Source organism: Astatotilapia calliptera, chromosome 15 (assembly GCF_900246225.1).
Source record: "Astatotilapia calliptera chromosome 15, fAstCal1.2, whole genome shotgun sequence".
Taxonomy (NCBI): Eukaryota; Metazoa; Chordata; class Actinopteri; order Cichliformes; family Cichlidae; genus Astatotilapia; species Astatotilapia calliptera.
Genome location: NC_039316.1, coordinates 34,694,895 through 34,715,381, shown reverse-complemented (window position 1 = coordinate 34,715,381; position 20,487 = coordinate 34,694,895). Strand labels below are relative to the sequence as shown.

General features: G+C 40.1%; 2 protein-coding genes across 3 annotated transcripts in view; one reads left to right on the top strand and one right to left on the bottom strand.

Moving 5' to 3' along the window:
* The window catches only part of nr5a2 (nuclear receptor subfamily 5, group A, member 2), a 68,806-nt gene extending 57,629 nt beyond the window's left edge, over positions 1-11,177 (top strand). Inside the window, exon 7 of the mRNA XM_026193904.1 lies at positions 9,923-11,177. Coding sequence (XP_026049689.1) covers positions 9,923-10,170 — 248 coding nt within the window. The 3' untranslated portion in view covers positions 10,171-11,177. The remainder of the gene's footprint in view (positions 1-9,922) is intronic.
* Positions 11,178-14,633: 3,456 nt separating this feature from the next.
* LOC113006913 (adhesion G-protein coupled receptor D2) overlaps positions 14,634-20,487 on the bottom strand; it is a 95,146-nt gene continuing 89,292 nt past the window's right edge. For both annotated transcript variants that reach the window (XM_026143164.1, XM_026143166.1), the window contains one exon: positions 14,634-14,946. In XM_026143164.1, coding sequence (XP_025998949.1) covers positions 14,809-14,946 — 138 coding nt within the window. In that variant the 3' untranslated portion in view covers positions 14,634-14,808. The remainder of the gene's footprint in view (positions 14,947-20,487) is intronic.

The following is a 20,487-nucleotide window of genomic DNA, read 5'->3' as shown; positions in this document are numbered from 1 at the left end:
ATCCCCTACATCTACACCTACCGGGCTGATATTACAAACGGAGCTCGCTGGCATTACAGTACTGCCTGGCATGTGGATTATCAGTCTCTGCATCCCTCTGTGAATATGTATAGTGCAGAGGCATGCCTTTAAACTTTTTGGTAAGCTATATAGTGGTCATGGTGGCTGCTATAAGTCTATACACCCTTTGCTCTTTGAGCTTCTGTTCTGGTGGCGCGTGTGTGTGTTTAAGTGTGTGTGTGTGTGTCTGTGGACAATGTAGTTACAAGATACTTCTGTCACAGCACAGAACAGCAGAGCTTTAAGATGATATGTGTGTTCATGCTTTAGTCTTTGTGTGCGTGTGTGTGTGTGTCTGTGTGCAACCGGAGACAGTGATTAAATGTTTTAAAGCACAGATGATCCAACAGTTGCCGTCTCTTGTTCTCTCACCCTTTCTCTCTCTCTCTTTCTCTTCACTGAGCCCCCCACCGGTGACATTACACCCTCACTCTTGAACCATCACAGCTCCTTTCGTGCCTCTTCGTTCTCATGCTGAAACTTATTTTTAGCAGCGTGGTGCTGGTACACAGAAAGGAAAGCGATTCTTTATGTTGTGTTGGGAGAAAAATAAGAAAGAGAGGAGTGATTGTGGCTAAAGAAAGGGGTCGGGAAGCCAAGAAGCAGTCCATGATGAAACAAAATGAATCAATCAACCTTCTGTTCTCACAGACATGCCAACAGAATGCGCTCATACAGTAAATCATAAGAAAACAAAGCTATGTAATATAAAATAATGCTCTGCAGTAGCAGGCGTTTGCTATTCCAGCTCTTTGTGCCTGTGCACGCTGCCTTAGAGCATAAAGTTGTACTTTAGTGCCACCTGGCACTGATAGCAAAAGCTACCCCTGGCATTACACTGCAAGCTTGGAAATGGATACGATGCTCAGTACAACGATCAGTATTATTATAGAACTGCAGATAACTTATAAAGGTAATTGTCACTGATGCAATACTGACAGAATAATGAATAATAATATATTTATACTTTTTAAAAAGCTGTTTAAATATTACTAGATACTAGACAGCTCAACAAACTGATCTCAAATATAAACAGAGAGCAGCCATCCTAAAAATCAACTCATTTCACAGTGATTACCTGGCTACACAGCTGATTTTTTTTAAGCACACTGGTGTTGTTTTCCCAGATGTTACATTTTGTTCTGTAGAGGAACAAAATGTAACATCTGGACATCCTCAAGAAAGTGAATGTGCAGGTGTTTTGTTTTGGGGGGGGGTTTGTTCCTCTTTTATTGTCTGTTGTTTTTGGAATTTCATTTTCACAGTTAGACACCACTCCAGCGTGTAATGACGAACACGAGACCGCACAGTGAAGCAGCCCTTGTATTTTTTGTTAAAACTCATTCACTCAAAACCAGTGAAACCGTCAAACCTGAGCATGCGTGGACATAAGTAAGCATACTTGTGGTTTATCTTCAAAATGACTAATTTCCTCTGACTTTCTCGAATTGTGCGCACGACTGTCCTAACATTTGGCGCAGCGGGAGCGTGAAGTAAAATCTACAGTTAAGCTTTGAAAAGCAGCCTGTAAACATGCCATCTCCCATTAACTCTGAGTTGGAGGGGTGGGGAGGAGAGCTGCTGCCATCCAATACTTTTAAATAAATGAAACCCCAATTTGCACTTATGTGAAAAGTGCAGTCAACTTAACGAGGAACAAAAAAAATCCCACAGAGAACAAAGAAATCAAAAGAAGGCGTGGAATATATGTGGCACACTCTTCTTTAGTCAGCACTCTACCTGCCGGCATCAAAAGAGAATGAAGCCGAATGAAGAGGAAAGAGAGGGGATGGGTGGGATGTAAGACGAGAGAGCGCACGAGGGAAAGACTGAGTGAGAGACAGCGAGGTGGGAAACTGACACTATGGATTAACTGTCCTTCATGCTGAAAATATACATCCCCGGGCGCTTGATGCTGAATTATTAATTCAAATTTGTCAGAGAAAGAATGAGAGAAATCTATTGACGGGGACACGGGCCCTTTAATGGTCTCATTAAAGGGGAGGCATCCCACACCATGCACCTTCTGTACTGCTGCAGGAGTTTTCGGGGCAGCGGAGGGTTGGCGAGGGGGGGGCGATACTTGACCCCCCAATGATTTTCTGTCACTTTATCATAAACAAGAAAGGTTGACATGCCCCTCCACTCTCTATGCCCTCCCCTCCACCAACAAACAAACCCTGGGTGTAATTAGCCGACGGGTGCAAAAGTGCACTGAATCTAAACGAGGTTCACATGCATGCATTGATACACAGAGAGACAGACAGACAGACAGACACAGGAACAGCACACACGGTGCCTGCTCCCACTGTTGCTGACAGGTACAAATGAAATACAAGGTAAAGTCACAGGGAGGCTGAAGAGCCACCTCACAGGTGCAGCAATATTGATTTCTAATTCATTAGATTCCTTTTTTGTTTTTCCTTTTCGCCTCTCCATCGACATTTCCTCACATTACACCAAACGAAGGGACTTTGCATCTGGATTGCTGCCTGTTAGTGCTCAGCCTGTCAGTCAAGCGTTAGCATCATTAGCTGTGTATAGCTACATGACTGGGAGCTGTTTAGTGAGTGGAGAGGGGGTGTTAACTTTCTGCACAGTCCACGCAGCGTCAGGAAGGTGGGAGAGCAGGGACCTGTGGGTGCATCGCTCACTCACTGAAAGGCTTTTGGTTCCACCTCCAGGGAGGGGGTGGGGTTAAAAAACAAGTGGGGGGCAATAAGGAGCAGAGGTGGGGAGGACTAGAGGGACCACAGAGGGCTAAGCACCAGGTTCATTGCTGATTCAAGTCTCTTAGTATCCCTCTGGCAAATGGATTTTCATAATGCTGAGACAATGTGATTTTTTTTCTTCCCCAGCAATATGATTTTTACCCCAGCAGGTCTGAAGCATGTTAGAAATGCAAGTAAGGATTATTTTCATTGCTGATTCGTCTGGAAATTATTATTTTTTTCATCCGATTAACCATATGATCGTTAGCATGGCCAACAAACTCATCTTGTGGACATATTTATATACGGGATGTGTGATTTATTGTAATAGCCACACAACAATATCATTGCCGTGCCAGTCTATGTAGAGAAGTCTTAACTTTCCCTTTAATATGTATCCCCACTGATATTAATCTCCCTGGCTGTGCCCATCTGTTGGAACCCTTACTAATACAGCCACAGACAGGACCTACTGATTCAGGGTGTAAATTTGCTTTCCCCTTCACCTCAAGATAAATCCCCAGCACCTTCCAGCCAGCATAGGCAATGAGAGAAGCTTTTCTCCTTCCTGCTCCAAGCACCTTTTCTCTTATTTATTTTATCAGACCTTAGGCGCATTTCTCTTCCTTTCAATATCTCTCGACCTCTCTCCATCACCCCGCCGAGCCCGCCGACCCATCCTTGGGCGACAGAACTCAAGCAGCCGCTACCTGTTTAGCTTAACAACAATAGCATTGTTGTCAGCTGAGGTTTAGATCTGACTTAATATATTCCCAACTGGACCGGAGCTGCTTAATTCTCTTTTACAGCCGCATGGCATTTGGCCCCTGGAGAGGAGAAAGTGAGGGTTTGATGAGTCGGTGGGCAAATTGAGCCTTAATGCTTTCTTCTGACAAGCTGACAACAGCATGTTCCCATTGGTGGCCAGAAACTGTGAGACAGTTATTATTCATTGCAGACACAGAGGAAATTTGGCCTCTGGATATTGGGCTCTATGCTAGCTTAAGGGCATGTAGCTACATACTGTAGCTACATGTATGCTGGTGAAATAATGGTCACTACTTAGGATAAAGGGTCACTGCTCAGAGATTAATGAGACCTTTTTTATACCTAAGTATGAAGTATACATCCAGTGATCCTATCATTTGAATAAATACAAAAGAAAAAGGTAATTAAATTTGTTCATCGTGGTTCTGTACCAGTCGGTATATGTCCGTTTCAAATTCACCTTTCAAGCCTGAAAGGTGATTGGATAGTCGAATGGCATCTGAAATCTCCACACCTTTCCAGCATTAGAATACAAGGATGCATCTCACTTCTGATTTTGTTGAAACTGACATTTTGGCTCACACAAGGATTAACCAGTCCAGGGGGGTTTTTTTTGTTTGCATATGAACTTAACACTACACAAACCTATATGGACACTCAAAGGCAACTTTGTTAGGTACATCCATTTGAATGTTAATTAATGGAAATCACAGCCAATTACATCACGGCAATCTGCCAAAGTTCAAACTGAGCATCAATTCAATTGGGTTCAATTCAGTTTTATCTATATAGCGACAAATCACGACAACAACAAGGCACTACCCTAAAACAATGATCAAGGTATGCAGAAGAGCATCTCGGAACCGTGAAGCAGATGGGCTGCTGTAGCAGAAGACCACGAGATGTGCAGCTAAGAACAGAAAACTGAGGCTACAGTTCGCTGGTGCTAACTATAAACTGGCCAATGGAGGACTGGAAGAAAGTTGCCTGGTCTGATGAGTCTCCATTGCTACCATCATCTCCAGGAACATCACCACAGTTCCTAATCAGGCTCATCTATTTATGTCCACAGTGTACCCACTTCCTGGAAGATTTGTGTACTATGTCACAACCACATTTAGTATTTTTTTTCTATACTGTTTTTAGTATATCCCTGCCTTAACCACCATGGTTTACATCATAGTTGGTTGTTTTTTTGTGAGATCAATTTCCATTCCTAAAGCAGACAATAGATACATTCCTCCACATCCTCATCCTATATTCTGTGATCAGATTGTTGTGATACTCGTTATCCTTTTACCCTTTGGAGTATCAGGTTTCAAAGACTCCCCCATTAAATGTTAAGAGGCATATATCTGCAGTTTACCTCCATTATTTTTTCACTCGCCTCTAAGGTGGAGGCTTCATATTGAGAAGGGAATTCCCCAAACGGGACTTGGAGGAAAACAAGGTAGCTGAGAGCTCCAAGGAGCAGGGGAACCTGTTTTCTGGCAAGCACAGATAGATGTAATACTCTAATGGGGAAGGAGAGCATCCTGTAGAAGAAAAGAAACACACACACACATGCACGTCCACATAAAATGTTGTCAGTGGAGTGTTGATAGGAGCTGAGGTGAGTGTATGCAAGTGTAGCATGTATGTTTGTGTACTCCACGACTTTATGGTGCTGTGAGGCTAATGGGGGTAAAACAAAATGTTATTCATCAAAGATTATGTTTCAGGGCAAAGCAACATAACTCTGATAATAGGCTACCTAAGTGCTAGCGTTAACCGCTCGGCCATTGCTCCTTGCCCTGTGGCTCTTATTTGCTTTGATTGCCTTTGCTGCCCTGTGTTTTAAACACAGACACAGCAGAGTTCTCCCAGTGATCATGCAACACTTCTCTTGTGATAGTTAGTAAGTCATTAGTCCTCATATGTTTCTCTAAGAGTCAAAGGTCACCGGGTTCTCGTCTGTCAACGCCCCCATCTCTGATTGGAGCCAAGTTGTAAGGCAGATTAATAGTGGAAAAAGTAGCTGTGGACAGCGTCGACTTGATAACGGTCCAGTAGGGCGCAATAAAGAGGAGTTAGCGGGAATGCACGTTCAGCTCCTCACTCTTTGACGCACCGCTGCTGTAGTAAAAGGTCCTCCAGCTTTGATCGCCTTGTATAAATGCCTTTGAGAGCACCTATTGGAAGAGCCGAGCCACCTAATTCCCGCCTATGCAGGAAGTAACGAGTTTGTCTTCCACTTGCATTTAATTGGACAAGTTTTACTGACAGCAGTTCCCTCAATAACTATTTATGACCCACCAGTTTTATGTGTTGTTTTTGGACCCGGCAGAAAACACATGTTGTGAAGTTTTGAAAGGCTGTGTGTATGGGCAGCACGTGACTCAGAGGTTTATTGATCGAGGCCCTTAAAGTGTAATGTGAGAGAACACGGTGTTGTTTTACCCTGTAATAACTGCTGGCGACTTAGCAGTGCCTTCACAAAACAGGTGCTAGCTTAATGTAAACCTATCAAGTGAACTCCCTACTTATAGTATTTAAGATTTTCTTTTCTTTCTTTTTTGAAACATGACTTTTCCCCAACTTTTGAACCTTAATAACAAACATAGCAACACTTTTGTCTAATTTGGGCAGAATTAAATGACTGGCCACGCTCTCAGCTAGCAGGTAATCACAACTGACTTTAACTCCATCTAAACTGAAGTTCGGCCAGTGACAGGGATGTTAGACGCCCAAATAATCGCAGTAGGCACCATATACTGCACAGTAACATAGTTACTAACATGAGTAACTGTGACCGACATGAATCTGATCTACAGCGACCTGTTACCGAAGAACACAACACTAAAATAGTCTAAGTATACAGAATTAAGAAAAATGTACAAAAAAGAAAACCCTTGGTGTAACTACGTATATGTGTTGTTTTTATTTCTCGGGTCAAATTTTTCCCAACACATTGTCCACTCTGTGAGGCATCTCTGTGATCAGAGTGAAATAATGGAGCAAGCGTTTGCACGACTGAATGTGCAGTTTCTGTGTGTGTGTGTGTCCCTGGAGCAGGTTGATTGTAAGGGTCGGTGAAAGAGCGTAAAAGACATACACTCACAGCACAGAGCAGATCCAGTCTAATTAAAAAGCACAGCGGAGATTTCAGGGGTTCTGTGAAAGAGAGAATTAATCTGTGTGTGTGTGTGTGTGTGTGTGTGTGTGTGTGTCTGTGCGTGCGTGTGTGTGTGTGTGCTCTTGCATTAGGTCGCTGGCTTCAGCATGATCGGCCGTCAAATGAAACAATGTATTCTGCGGGACCTCGGGGTTTCCTTTTGAGTATTCGGACGCGGCACTGCAACGAACTGTGGCTGTTTTATGTGAAAAAAAGTTGATAATTAGTCCCACAGTGACTGAAGGATGAGATGGAGAGAGGGAGAGAGAGAGAGGGGAGGGGGAATGAAGGGGGGCACTGAAGGAAGAGGAGCGAGTGCTTAGCACATTTAATACTCCAACCTGCCACTGTCTGGGAATCACTGATCAATTGTTTATTTGCTGCTTGTTTTAATTCATCACATTCGTGCCGTTGAATGACTAAATTACTCTGAGTTTCTGACTTAGTGGCTTCATGTACAATCACCTAAGCAGCAAAGATCCCTGGTTCAAGCCCCAGGAAAAGATTCCCTTTGGTGTTGTGTCAGGAAGGGTCTGCCAAATCAAATATGCAGTGCTACCTGCTGTGGAGGCCTCATGTGACTAAGGGAGCAGCTGAAAGTAGCTCTAGTAGCTCTTCACTTTTCTAATGTGTTTAACAGCAGAATTCAAACAAACAACTCTTCAACCTTTTTCTTCTTTTTTTTCACTGTTTTTTCCAATAGAGAATGAATATTATGCTATTGTCATTTGTACTTTTTTTTTAGAAGCCCCGATTCATTATTTTTTCAAAAGAGGCTCTGCTAATTAGCAATTAAAATGCTGTCTTATTGCTTCACTTTTGTCTAATTAGCTTGACAGAGACATTGGATCCTAATTCTCCATTGTCCCCCCAACATCGACACACGCACACAACGTAGTCGCACACAAAACAGAGACAAATCTTTCAGAGAAAGCATGGTAATACTTGGCATGCCTCTGCTGTGAGATGCTCTGACATACCAGCATGTGGTGTTGTTACAGTGTTTGCACTGCAGAAAACACTTATTCTTATATTATATGGCCCAAAAAGATCTTGATTATACTAAACAGAATTTTCTATTTAAATTTGATTGTGTTAAATTTGATGTATGCGTGGTATTTAGTGTTTGGAGAGGATGGCTAGCAGTAAAGCTACACTCATTCTGTAACAGAAGTTATTAGACACATAGTGTGTTCAGGAAAAAGTTAGTTTTCAGTGATTTTTTTAATACTATAATGACATATGACTTAAAATTCAAATATGTCTATTCTATAAAAAAAATTCCTGTAGGGTCAGTTTTGTTTCCTTTATGCTGACAAACTTTAATTTAATAAAATATAAATGTATTTGTCTATTGATTTCTCAAAAAAAAGACTCTTATTTGAAGAGATGTAGCTATGCCCATCTGTTGTCCATGGATATGTACAGCAATGCCACAGATGTTGAGTCCTTTAAAAAATGCTCAGTGTAATTCTTTTTTTGTAGTGCATGCTCAAAACATAACTTAACAGTCAACTTGATATAAACAACAAAAATCCAAAACAGTAGTACTTTCAGTGATTTCTGCATTTTTTTTCCAAACTTTCTGAGTGACTCTGAAACTTTTAAACGTTTAAATTGTTTCATTTGTAGATATTCTTTTTTTTAAAGAAGAAGACTTTTCTCCTTGTTGACCTGCGTAGGACGTCTATGTGGAAACGCTTAAAGCACACTCGACAGTCTACTGGGCTGGCTTATGTAAGGCTACATAAAGGCCTCTCTGAGGTGTTGGTGGTGTGAAAGACGGTGCTGGAGTCTGAGTGGGGTCAGACAGCTGAGTGGCAGCAGGAAAAAGCACATGTCATGTTTGTTTGGAGGCTCCTTTGTCACAGGCCACACCCCTCCCCCTTTTCCTGCCCTCCTCTTGGCCTTATTTAGCCCCCCGCCGTGTCATTCAGAGGTCAGGGTGAGCATCAACACAGTACATGCTGGCACACACACAAGCAACACAAGAACAGGCAGACACACACATACACATACAGATTGCAATAGCATGGTAGAGTGCATCATAGATGGAAGTGCCTTGAAGGACCTGCTTCTCATTCTCTAGACCTCATTAGCTGCTGATTTATCTCCCCCTCCTTCCTCCTAATGCTCTAGGTGGGTGGATGGGGCACATGTGTGCGTGAGTAAGTTTGTATGTGTGTGGGAAGAGGGTACTGTGTGAGAAAGAAAGAAATATTATGTGTATTTCCATGGATTAGTGCGGGTGTGTGTGCGTGTGTGTGTGTTTGAGAGATTAAGTCGGAAGGGTGGTATATTTTAGTGTGTGCGTGTGTGCTGGTCCAACTATACACAGACTCTGTCATTCTACATTAGCCCACTGTGAGCACACTCGACCTGGGGTCAAACAGATTAATAAAAGATCACACACGCACACACAGAGCTGCTACCTGATTAAATATTCTGCAGCCCCTGTGCTTCATAATCATGACAAGTACACACAGCGCTCTGGTTCACCATTATCCATTTAGCAAATTTTTTTGTCTTGTCTTGCAATAATCTGCTTAAACCCCCAGTGAGCTTATTATTGTCAAGGAAAAGTGCTTATAGCTGCGCAGAAAGGTAGGGTTTTAGAGAGATGCAAAATGTATTTTGCACGAGGAATTAATGGTGAAAAAAGGGGTTTTCCTTTGAGATGGATTCCTGCACTTGATGTCTACTCTTTTATTTAAAGTTAGCATTATTATTCATCAGATTGATGCTTTTGCAAACTTTTATCTGCACATTTAAAAAAATAAAATAAGTGGGACAAATTGTTTTGATCTTAAACAAAAGTGTGGTGAAAGCGTTAGGTTAAGGAGCAGCTCTGGTGCTAATACGACTACAACTCTCCCCTGCATAATTCATGGGCTCTTGGGGAATTTGTGTCTCAGGAGAAGAACCTTCTTTTTTTGTTGCCTTTACCTGACTCCCTCTGCACTGTAGTCCCAGAAGATGATAAAGAGGAAAAAACAAGAGGAGGGAGGGATACGTCAACATGGAGTGCCAGATTTTGAGCAACGTGAAAATATACAATAACCAAAGAACTAATCTGTGTGTCTGTAATATGAACCCTGTGGATTTTTTTTAAAAGTGAAAACAGCGTCTGGGTAACCTTGGTTTCGAGTTCCCTCACCTGTTCTCACGCTGACCCACATTTCCTGTGGAGCCTGACTTTAACTAACCTTTCTCTTCCTCCTTCCCGTAGATGTGAAGAACCTGGAGAATTTTCACCTGGTCGAGAGCGTCCAGGAGCAGGTCAATGCAGCGCTGCTGGACTACGTCATGTGTAACTACCCGCAGCAAACGGACAAGTTTGGCCAGCTGCTCCTTCGACTACCCGAGATACGAGCCATCAGCCTGCAAGCCGAAGAATACCTTTACTACAAACACCTGAACGGCGACGTGCCCTGCAACAACCTGCTTATTGAAATGCTGCACGCCAAAAGAGCTTAGGAAGCGACTTTCCTACCCGCAGTGCAGCTGTGCAGTTTTGCAGCAGTCCAGAAACTCCAAATAATGCTTTCACCAAAACCAAACCTCCAGCTCACACTTGACTATGTGGTGACCTAGAGGATGGGGAGCAGTTTTATCGAGCTCTTTTTTGTGTGTGTGTGTGGTTCAAGTTACAACTTGAAGTGGACGAACACGTGCACAGAGACTCATAACGTGCACAGACAAACAGCATTTGGATCCCTTTATTGTAGAAAGAAAAAAAAACACAATAAAAACTCTAAAAAGGAGTCACTTTTCCTCAACCACAGACAGAAAAAGACGATGCTGAAAGGAAGAAAGATAAAAAAGACAACCACTTGAAGCAGAATCTGCATTTGACTGTACAAGATGATTTCTGATCATCTGCACAAGCAAGACTATCAGACTGTCAGACTGCAACTTTAAGAATTCAAGAGCCCACAAATGTTTTAGTGCTGGTAATGCCATTGAGAGGCTTTCTGTGCTGACAAAAAGGGGAAGCTGAATAACACTGCCCATCTTTAAAAGAGCTTTGTGACTACAGCGGTGGCTTGTTTTGGTCAATGATTCTCTTGTGCGCTCTATCAATAAAACTGGCTTTTAGTTGTTGTTTGGTACTGTAAGGGCAAAATGACAAGCTGTCAACCAGGCAAGAGACTCTCAGCTACCATCACGTCTGTTTTTTGTTGTTTTGTTTTTTTTTAACTCACAAAAAAAACGAGTGGCAGCTCGACCGAACTGAAAGGGGAGAACTGAAAGTTGAAAAATAAAATTCTAATTTGTTAGCGAACAAAATGCTAAATGGGTGAATAAGAAGAAGACGTCTTTTTTTCTCTTGTAATTGAAGTCATTTGCTCCTCATGGTCGCCATGCAGTTCTCCTTTCTTATTCCATCTCTCCATGTTATGTTAGACTATGTACCTCAGAAAGACCAGTGTTAAATAAATTCAATTAACTAATGTCAGCTTAAATTGTATTTATAGCCCTGTTTCCCGCAAAAAAACAAACAAACAAGCAAACAAAAAAAACCCTGTCCTTTTTAATATTTCACTAAAACTGGAACAAAACAAAATGTGGTTCTGGAGACGGAGAAGGAACGATCCTGCCTTTGTCCGAAAAGACCAAAGCCTGCTGCAGAACAGATGAAGGAAATGACAAATACCTTAATAATCAGTATTATAAGAGAAAAAAACATTGTGATGTCACAGTTATGTGAGTCTTGCCTTATTTCATTACCATGCTAGCTAACCGTGCAGATGTGAATGAAAATATGTACAAATATATAAATATATATATATATAAATATATATATATAAAAAGTATTAATGTTGTAAAAATTAAAAAAAAAGAATAATTCAGCAGTTGTTTACATTCATGTGGTCAAATGGGAGAGAACTGTGATGAAGCATAAATTGCAAAGCAATGATTTCCTAAAAAAAAAAAAAAAAAAGAAAGAAAAAAAGAAATTAATGAGAAAAAAAGATCCTTCTGGTTTGCTTTCTTTGGTGTGTGTATAGTGTTTTATTTTTTTATTTGTTTTGAGCAGTACTTAAATTATGTCGTGAGACACTAAAATCAAGGAGGAATCACACTTAAAATATTAATTTCTGTGTCTGCTGGCATTCAAACATTTGTTTTATTTGGGGGGTTTTTTAAGCATTGATGTCTGTGTAAGACTTCCTTTTCGCTTCCGACCTTTTTATTTGTAAAAGCCTTTTGCTTTTTTCTGTTTGTTTTTTATTTACAGTGCTTTGACATTTTTGATGTATAGTATGTCACTGGTTACGCTTAATAATGAAGATAATTTATTGCGTCGCTATATTTCCATCTATGTGTTACATGACGTAAGGTGTCCACGCCGAAATAAATTTGTTTACTGTAGCATGTTCTTGTTTCGTTTCCATAAGTAGTTCGACAATGCAGGTCTGGAGCAAAAATAACAGGCTTTCCAATAAAAAAAGAGAAAAAGAAAAGAAGAAAAAAAGAAAAATAAGACAAAAGAAAGAAAGAAAAATCACAAGTTTTCAGTCTTTTAAATGTTCATGCAAGTCTGTACATTGAAACAAGTATTGTGTTTAAGTGAGTAGGTGTGAAAGACGTCTGTGCCACGTTAGTTTTACTTATTCACATCCTGCATCATTGTTCTGTCCAGTTTGCTCTTATACCAAAGACTGCATCTTTCCCCTGTGAGCTGTGACTTCTATTATTGTGTCCCAAGTTAAGAAAAGCAGCTTTAAAAAAACAACAACAAAAAAAACACAGCAGCCTAAATTATTCTCTTGCCAAGTTTCCCCATATGTATAGTAGTTGTTTATCACAATTTCCCTCCCACATCAACCTGTGGTGTGTGTGTTTTTTATCTTTAAAGCATTTTGTTAATAAGTCATCGAATGAGCTAAAGTCTTTCAGCGGCATGTTTAATGTACAGAAAAGTCATTAAGTTATTTCTGAATCCGATCATTACTTTTGTGTTCTGGTCACACAATCTTACCTCTCATTCACGTTCTCAAAGTCAGTGTTTAGGTTCTGCAGGTGCCTTGGACTTCACGTACAGTTAGGTCCATAATTTGTTGGACAAAGGTGCAATTTTTGTAATTTCTGTACACAACAGTATAGATTTTAAATCAAACAATCGAGGACTGATTAAAGTGCAGACTTTCATCTTTAATTCAAGGAGTTTAACAAAAGTTTTGCATTAACTGATTATGACTTATGGCCATTTTTATACAAAGAACCCCATTTTCAGAGGCTCAAAATTATTTGAACAAGCTAACAGTTCAAATGCAAGGATTGTTTTTAATATGTGGATGAAAATCTTTTGCAGTGAACGAATGCTTGAAGTCTTGAACCAATGGACTTCCTTCCACCTACGAGATGCTCTGAAGGCCTTTTACTCCATCGACCTTCAGTTTTGTGGCATTATTCTGAATCGAAACAAAGACTAAAGCCCAAATTCATCCTGCTACTTCTGCCACATCCTGCTCAGCAGTCACATCATCAATAAACGCTATGGACCCAGTTTCACTGCCACCCATACATAACCATGCCATAACAACAGATAGCATGAGCTGTTTCTCGCCTTCTCCATACTTATCTCTTCCCATCATTCTGGTACAAGCAAAACTTGGTTTCATCTCTTTAAATATTTTTTACAGTGTGCAGGTCTTTAAGATGTTTTCTGAAAGAGTCTCATCCGGCCTTCTCATTCCTGACTGTAACCAGTGATTTGCACCTTGTTGTAAACCCTCCGTGTTTCCATTCGTTCTGGGGTCTCTTGATAATACAAGTATTCATGACTTTTTTAGATGAAAAGTTATTTTTATTATTTAATGTGGAAAAAAATTCTGTCATTAACCAAGTTAGTTGTCTTCTTTGGTCTTTCAGGCCTTTTGCTGTCACTGAGTGGGTCAGTGCATTCACTCTTTTTAAGAATGAACCAGACTGTTAATTTGAACACTGCTAAAGTTGTTGCTATCTCTCACTGCACTGAAACAAATTCTAATGAAAAGCTATAAAACACAAATTCAACACACTTAAACTTTAGATATTATGTCTGGTTCATTTGCCATAAAATAACAAAGGAACAGGCGTCACCTCTCTGTGTAGCTGTGTGTCAGTCATTAAAGCTTGAGCCTCTGTAAATAGGAGACTATTAAAAATAGTTGTAATTCTTAAACAGTAAATGCAAATCTTTTGTTAAAGACCTTGAATTAAAGCTGAAAGCATGCACTTCAGTCACATCTTTATCCTGCGATTTAAAATCCACAATAAACCTACGGACCTAATTGTAACATACAGTGAAATCCACAACTCATGTAGGCAACACAAGCTACTAATGTGGCAATGCATAAGTCCTGCTTTTTACTGCATGTTTGTTGTATCATCACTGCAGTCCTGCTCCAACACCTAAGACAATTATGTTTGAAGATATTCAAATAAATGGTCTGAGGAAGTGTTTCTGGTAGCTTGCCAGTGAGAAGTTATCATAAATGGTGTAAATCCCACCTGTTTGCTTCACAACACATTTTTGTAGAACACGTAGTGATTGTGAAACAGACTTGTACACAAGATTCAAACAACAACTACTTTTGTGTGTTATATGCTCATGTGCACTGTCAACCGATGGAGACAAAAAAATCTAAATGCTATTTCCTTTCTGCTTTGGCTTTTTTCACCCTTTTGCTGACATTTTGAACACTTCCATCACTTCCAGGTCCTGGAGTTTCTCTCAATGGGGCTAACTGAGTTTTTTCTCATATCTCAATAAATAATTCTTATGCTTATAACACCAGGTTCTCACTCCCTCTGCACACTAATGCTGCCCACTTCCACTTCATTTGTTATTTCAGGGAAATTATGTGTATGATTGCAACGTGAGTACCTGTAGCAATGAGAAATAATTACATTGTTTTCCTGGAGAAAAAAGACAAACATATTTAAAATCATTATGTACACATCATTAATTGTTCAGTTTAGATCATAACCGTACATATATACATGAGGCGATATGTTATTATCCAAGGCATCGTAAAGGAAGTACAAATCAAGGACAATTTGGGGGGGGGGGGGCAGATAAATGTCAAATAAGAAGTACAGAAACACCAAAAACATCATGACAGATCAGTCTATGTGGACAAGATCGTAGCTTTTCTGAGGTGTAGGGCTGCGAGGGAAACAGGAAGCTGAAAACTCGAGGTCCATGGGAACATGAAGACTGCAGCCAGGTGGCAAGGCATTCACTTCTGAAGCAGGCAGCTCCTAAATGAAGGAGAGGGATGGGTAAGTGGGAAATTTCAAGTAACTTTAGGGAAGCACTACTTATCTATACTGTAACAATGCAACACAAATGGTAACTCTCGTTTCATGCTGGGAGGAGGATGAAGTACAGTATCTAGTGCTTTGTCACTGAAGTCAGTAAAAAATGGTGGAAGAGCCCCACTATTAAATTACTGTTGTTACAACATTTGCAACAATTTTTAACAATATTACGAACGGATGCAATCGCCAATCATTTCTAACTATTGTGTGCAGTAAAACGTTTTAAAATGAAACCCTTTAGTGAGTGACTGAAAGAACGTTAATTAAGGTCTACAGTTGAGGTCTCAAAGTCAAATACAGAGTTTTATATCAGAAGCGATTAAACTGTAAAAAGCTGTCCTGCTCAACAGCCTTCAGCAGCACAATATTCACATTAAAGCATGATTTTACTGTTACAATGTGAATCTAGACAAGAGGTTGATAAATGATCTAAAGAGCTGTACTTTGGCAGCAAGTGTAATTTTGTGCAAATACTCATCCTTTTTATATTTGCCTTTAACTCTCCACACGACATGATCTGCCACGAGTTTGATCCACCTTACAGTTCTCTCTGCCTTCTAGCCAACCTTTCTCTCTCCCCATCCCTCTCTTAGGTTCATTAATCTCTTCTCATGTTTTCTTAAAGACACATACATAATTTCTAAACTGAAGAAGAAGAAGTTGTTGAACAGTCACTAGTCCTTTTCTACATTTTTAGAAAATAAAAAATTCAGCAACAAAGCCAAGAGGTTTCTTAAGAGCCTTTTGTAAATACCAAACTTTTAACAGGCTATTAGTTTTCATTTCTTCCTACGATGCAACTGATACGAGGGATCATTTAATTGCTGAGGCAGTAAAGATAATACGGTCTGTGTTCACACGCAGCATTAAGGATGCTGGTCACAGATGAGCAAGCGGCCAGCTCGATTCCCCTCACACAGCATTGCAATCCTCACTTGGAGCTTGGCTTTCAGTGCTTGGCCTCCTGTCTGTAAACGTGTTAAACCTGCTTTCACTCGCCCTGAATTTGTATAAATAATGTATATACATTTATCCACAGACTCTAACAAGTGCAGCCTCAGGTGAAAATACTCAGAAATGCATGCTATGTGCATCCCCAAAGGTGGACATCAGCTCCAAACCAACCAACTCAAAAGATAACCACACAGAGAGCAAGGAAAAAAAATACAAATGAATAACTTGCCAAAAGCAACACACACATACAGTTTTTTTTTTTTTTTTTGTTAAATCTCTCTCACACACAGTGCTGTCAGTTTCTAAACAAGTTTTCCTTTCCGTCACACAAACAGCCCCAAGTTGTGTCTGCTAGTGTTATGTGAAGCTTTTAAACTCTGGAACCACATCACTCGAATTTACCGAGATGCGCTTGTATGTTTCCCTGTATTGTCAAGCACAGTCAAAGAGAAAGAGATTGAGGGCACGAGGAGAGAAAAAAAAGAAAGAAATAAAGAAAGAGAGAAAGAAATCTATTGGATGGGTTCCAAGATTGCAAGAAAATGAGCAACTGAATGCTGGAATAAGCAAATTTGATATTCAGTCCAGTTTCAGGCAGGCCCGGAGGCTCGACAGGCCGGAGACAAGCACAACTACTAAATAAAATTAATCAGTGAGTTTACGAGAGAGCTGAACTTTTACTGTTTGTTCGGTCTTAATTATTTGTCTTTATTAAAAACAAATAATGACAGCTGTGAGTTTGAATGAAATATCTACAGCCACATGTACCGACTCAGTCATTGTATATCATTAGACCAAAAGTAGGCAGCAGTTTACCCTCTTATCAGAAACTTTGCATTTTACTACTGGAGCAACTGGGGGGAAAAAGCCCCCTTCCAGACCCTCGGCTTCTTCCCCCAATTTACTCCCTGTAAAGTAGTTCTGGCAGTAACAATACATCAAAGGGAAATAAAAATCAACTTACTTTGACCATTGAAAAAGACTTTTTGGCACATTTGTACCATCTTAAATTCTGAGTACAACGTTGTGTGACGTTAACCTTTTTAACCTTTCCCTTTTATCCAACCAGGGTTGCCTGATTATCGGTGCAAAAGCAGAGCACAAAGACATTTTAAGTTTAAAATGAACCAAAGAGCAAAAGAAAAACCCTCCCCAAAAAAGGTAATGAAAGCCGATATTAGCTTTTTATATATTCACCTCATATAAGAAGAAAGGGAGTTCTTACATGTTAAAGACTGTTCAAAAAGTTAAGGGGAAAGGTTTTATTGATCACTTATATTTATTCATATGCTTCAACACTAAAACATAAAAAACAAAGAGGATAAAAAAGGAAACAACTCTTTAGAGAGGCAATTAGCCTACGTTGCAATCACTTACGCCAAACAGCGACTGGAGGAGCCATTGTCTGGCGGCCTGATGGACAAACTTTAAAAATGTAAAGATCAAATTAATAGGCAAGTACTGTTAAAGGGAACACTCACAATTATTATGCAAAAGCCTCACTGTGGCATGCAAAACAAATACACTAAGGTTTGGAGATGGAATGGTTCGAAGGCCGCTGCCGTTTCATTTCAAAGCATGCATTATACATCATTGTGCATAAAGAGGAAGCCTACAGCATTATGATGTTTTTTCCACGATGATTATCCTTTATTAGTCATTAAAAAGAGATCAGGAGAGAGAGAGGAAAAAAATACAACTTTTAAGCACCTGAACCTCGCTGCCAGCATTCCATTAATTGCCTGCACAATGGGGAGAGCCTTTGGAGATTTTTCAATTTCAAAAAATGAGGAGCATGCATTCAGTCGTGCTCATGTTATACCGGCACTTAAATCCTACAGAGCTCACATAAAAAAGGACTCAAGGTTGCATCCGATTGAAAGCCTCCAACTACAGCCACTTTAGAAATCCATTTAGCAAGCGGGGGGTTAGAACATCTAATTCAAACAGAGTCGCCCTGTTAAAACAGTTGCACCAATGTCTTTTAAAAACACACACACACTTTCAGGCACACACTTTTCTCCTGTGTTTGCTTGGCTCCATTGTAAGCAAGATGAACCTGGCACACAGAGAGATGGCAAGACACAAAGAATTAATCATGCCAGACCTCAGCCAAGTGGCGAAGGTGAATGCTGGTGAAAAACTACATGTGGAATCTTGACCTTTGCGTGAACATTATCAAAAAGAGTCCTCTATGGGAGCTACAAAAGAGGTATGTGGCATCTGTAATGACATGACAACCTGAATATCACAACACTGTTCCTCTTCTGCAGAGTTCTGGGTAAAGCGACTGTTTTCCTATGAAAAATCCAGACAAATATGTATGTTTTTGCTATGACCTCCTAGCATTTCTTAGTGAGACAGACTAAAGATGATTAAAATAATAATAATAACAACAAATAAAAACTGAAATAAAAAAAATAAAAAAAACTGAAAAAGGAGCGAGAAGAAAATTGTACTTGCTGTACATAGATGTTTTTTTAACCTGTCTGATAATTTTGCACAGTGGATTCTTGGGCCATTTCGGGTGATTGTAATTTACATTTTTACTTTGAACACCCCTCGGATAGTTGTGGTCCCTACAATATGCCTGGAAACATGCTGACATGTCACAGCTGAGTCAGTGTGACGTGTGCAGTAGCCTTTGCTCTGACTGTAAAACTATAAATCTGTGTGTGGCTTACACGTTGCAGTTTGGCTATCCATGTTCAAGCAACAATCCCCATCTGTCCCTCAGTCTACAGTCTGTCTCTGCACTCCCAGTTCTGGTGCAGCTGTTTTCTGACTGGTGGTTACGCAGTTTTATTATATTTCAACATTTCTTCTACCCGCTGCTGTTTTCTGATGGTCTTCTGGTAATTGTGACTGCGTCATGATTGTGGTTGCCACCTAACATATCATACTGTATGCTGCATCTAACAACAGAGCTTTCGAAATGCTAGTCAATTTTCCAAACAAAGATAATAAATTTCTGTGGCATAATACGCCAATTTCTAAGGTAGTAAACAAAAGTAAGGCTGCTTACAATTACCAATGACTGGACTGTGCCAGAGAAAAAAATCAAGGTTAAAAAATTGTCTGCATGAGTGCTGAAAAAAAGCATGCGTCTGGTAAATTAAAAAATGTTCATCATAGCCTGAGATCCCGCTCTAATGGCCAGGAACGTTCCTCTACGTGGAAGTAGGCTCAGTTTATAACAGAGGATTATAAATCTAGCACAAAGGTAAGGAAATATGCTTTTGGTTTTTGTTCTAACAATGGTTCTTGGCAATAGATTTTATACTGCTTATTTTCCTGTGGGTTAGCAGCAGAGTTGAGTATGTGGGTTGTGCCCATAAAAAGTTGCCAAATTTTCTCTGCCAATGCCAAATAGCTTATTCTGCTACTGACTCTTGTTTTGTTTATTGGGTTGAATGACTGAAGTCTGAAGAAATAAGACATATTGGCAATGTAACAATTTATTCATTCAGCAAACAGGAGCTTGTGAAAATAGCATGTGGAAGAACCATACACAGCCACAACAGCCCAGCACCTCGTCCTCACATGCTGATCACCAGCTCTCTGTGCTTTGAGAGGCTTCAGTGGTGACAAGCCTTGTTTTATCAGTGAGGGAGATGCCAAATGATTGATTGAGTGGCCACTCTATTCATAGGTTTGTTCTGGGGCCCTCGTTTATTAGCACAACAATGACAAAGGACAGAGGGGAGAAAAAAAAATATATACATATATACACACACACACACACAAAAGGCTAATCAGGAGGTGACATCGAAACAAAAGGGTAATGAGACACAGGTGAGGATAATCAAGACAATGAGACAAGCCAATGGAAGTAGAACTAGCACAATACCCATGAGACAATTAATTGCAAAAATAAAACAGGAAGTGATAAACAATAGCTATATAGAGAAACATAGACACATGAATAAACTCAACACAGGAGGCAAAGGAAACATGGAGGGGACAAATAAGCTCTAAGCACACACATTGTTAAGTCCCTCTGCAGGCCCTAATCTCTTTGCAGTGGCAGTGCAAGACTTTTCAGCTGTTGCTAATTGACCACACCTAGTCAGGTGTGGATAAAGGCAAACCTGAGGCAGGCTTTCATGGAGGCACACTAGTCTTTGTCTTAGTGGTACCAGCTATTTTAGCTAATTTGTTACAGAATTTAAAATAAAACCCTCTTCTCGTGTTAGTTTCCATATTTATGTTTCAGCTTTTGAGCCGGGTTGTAACACACAAAGTAACTGAAACAAGCAAGAGCTAAAGGAACAGAATAAAAAACAGAACGGCAGAATATAAAACCGACACTAAACAAGACAAAGTATCAAGAAACCATAAGAAACCAGGTAGTGCCTAATAAAAATGCTGGAACAGACCATCTACTCTTTAAAAACAGCAAAATGTATAAGAATGAAAGGTTCAAAATTCTTTGCTCATTTATTAATCTTCAAGTTGGGCAGGGTGGTGGTCACACATCCAAAGATGTGAGGGACATTTTAGTCCCTCAAGCCCAGCAATAGCCTT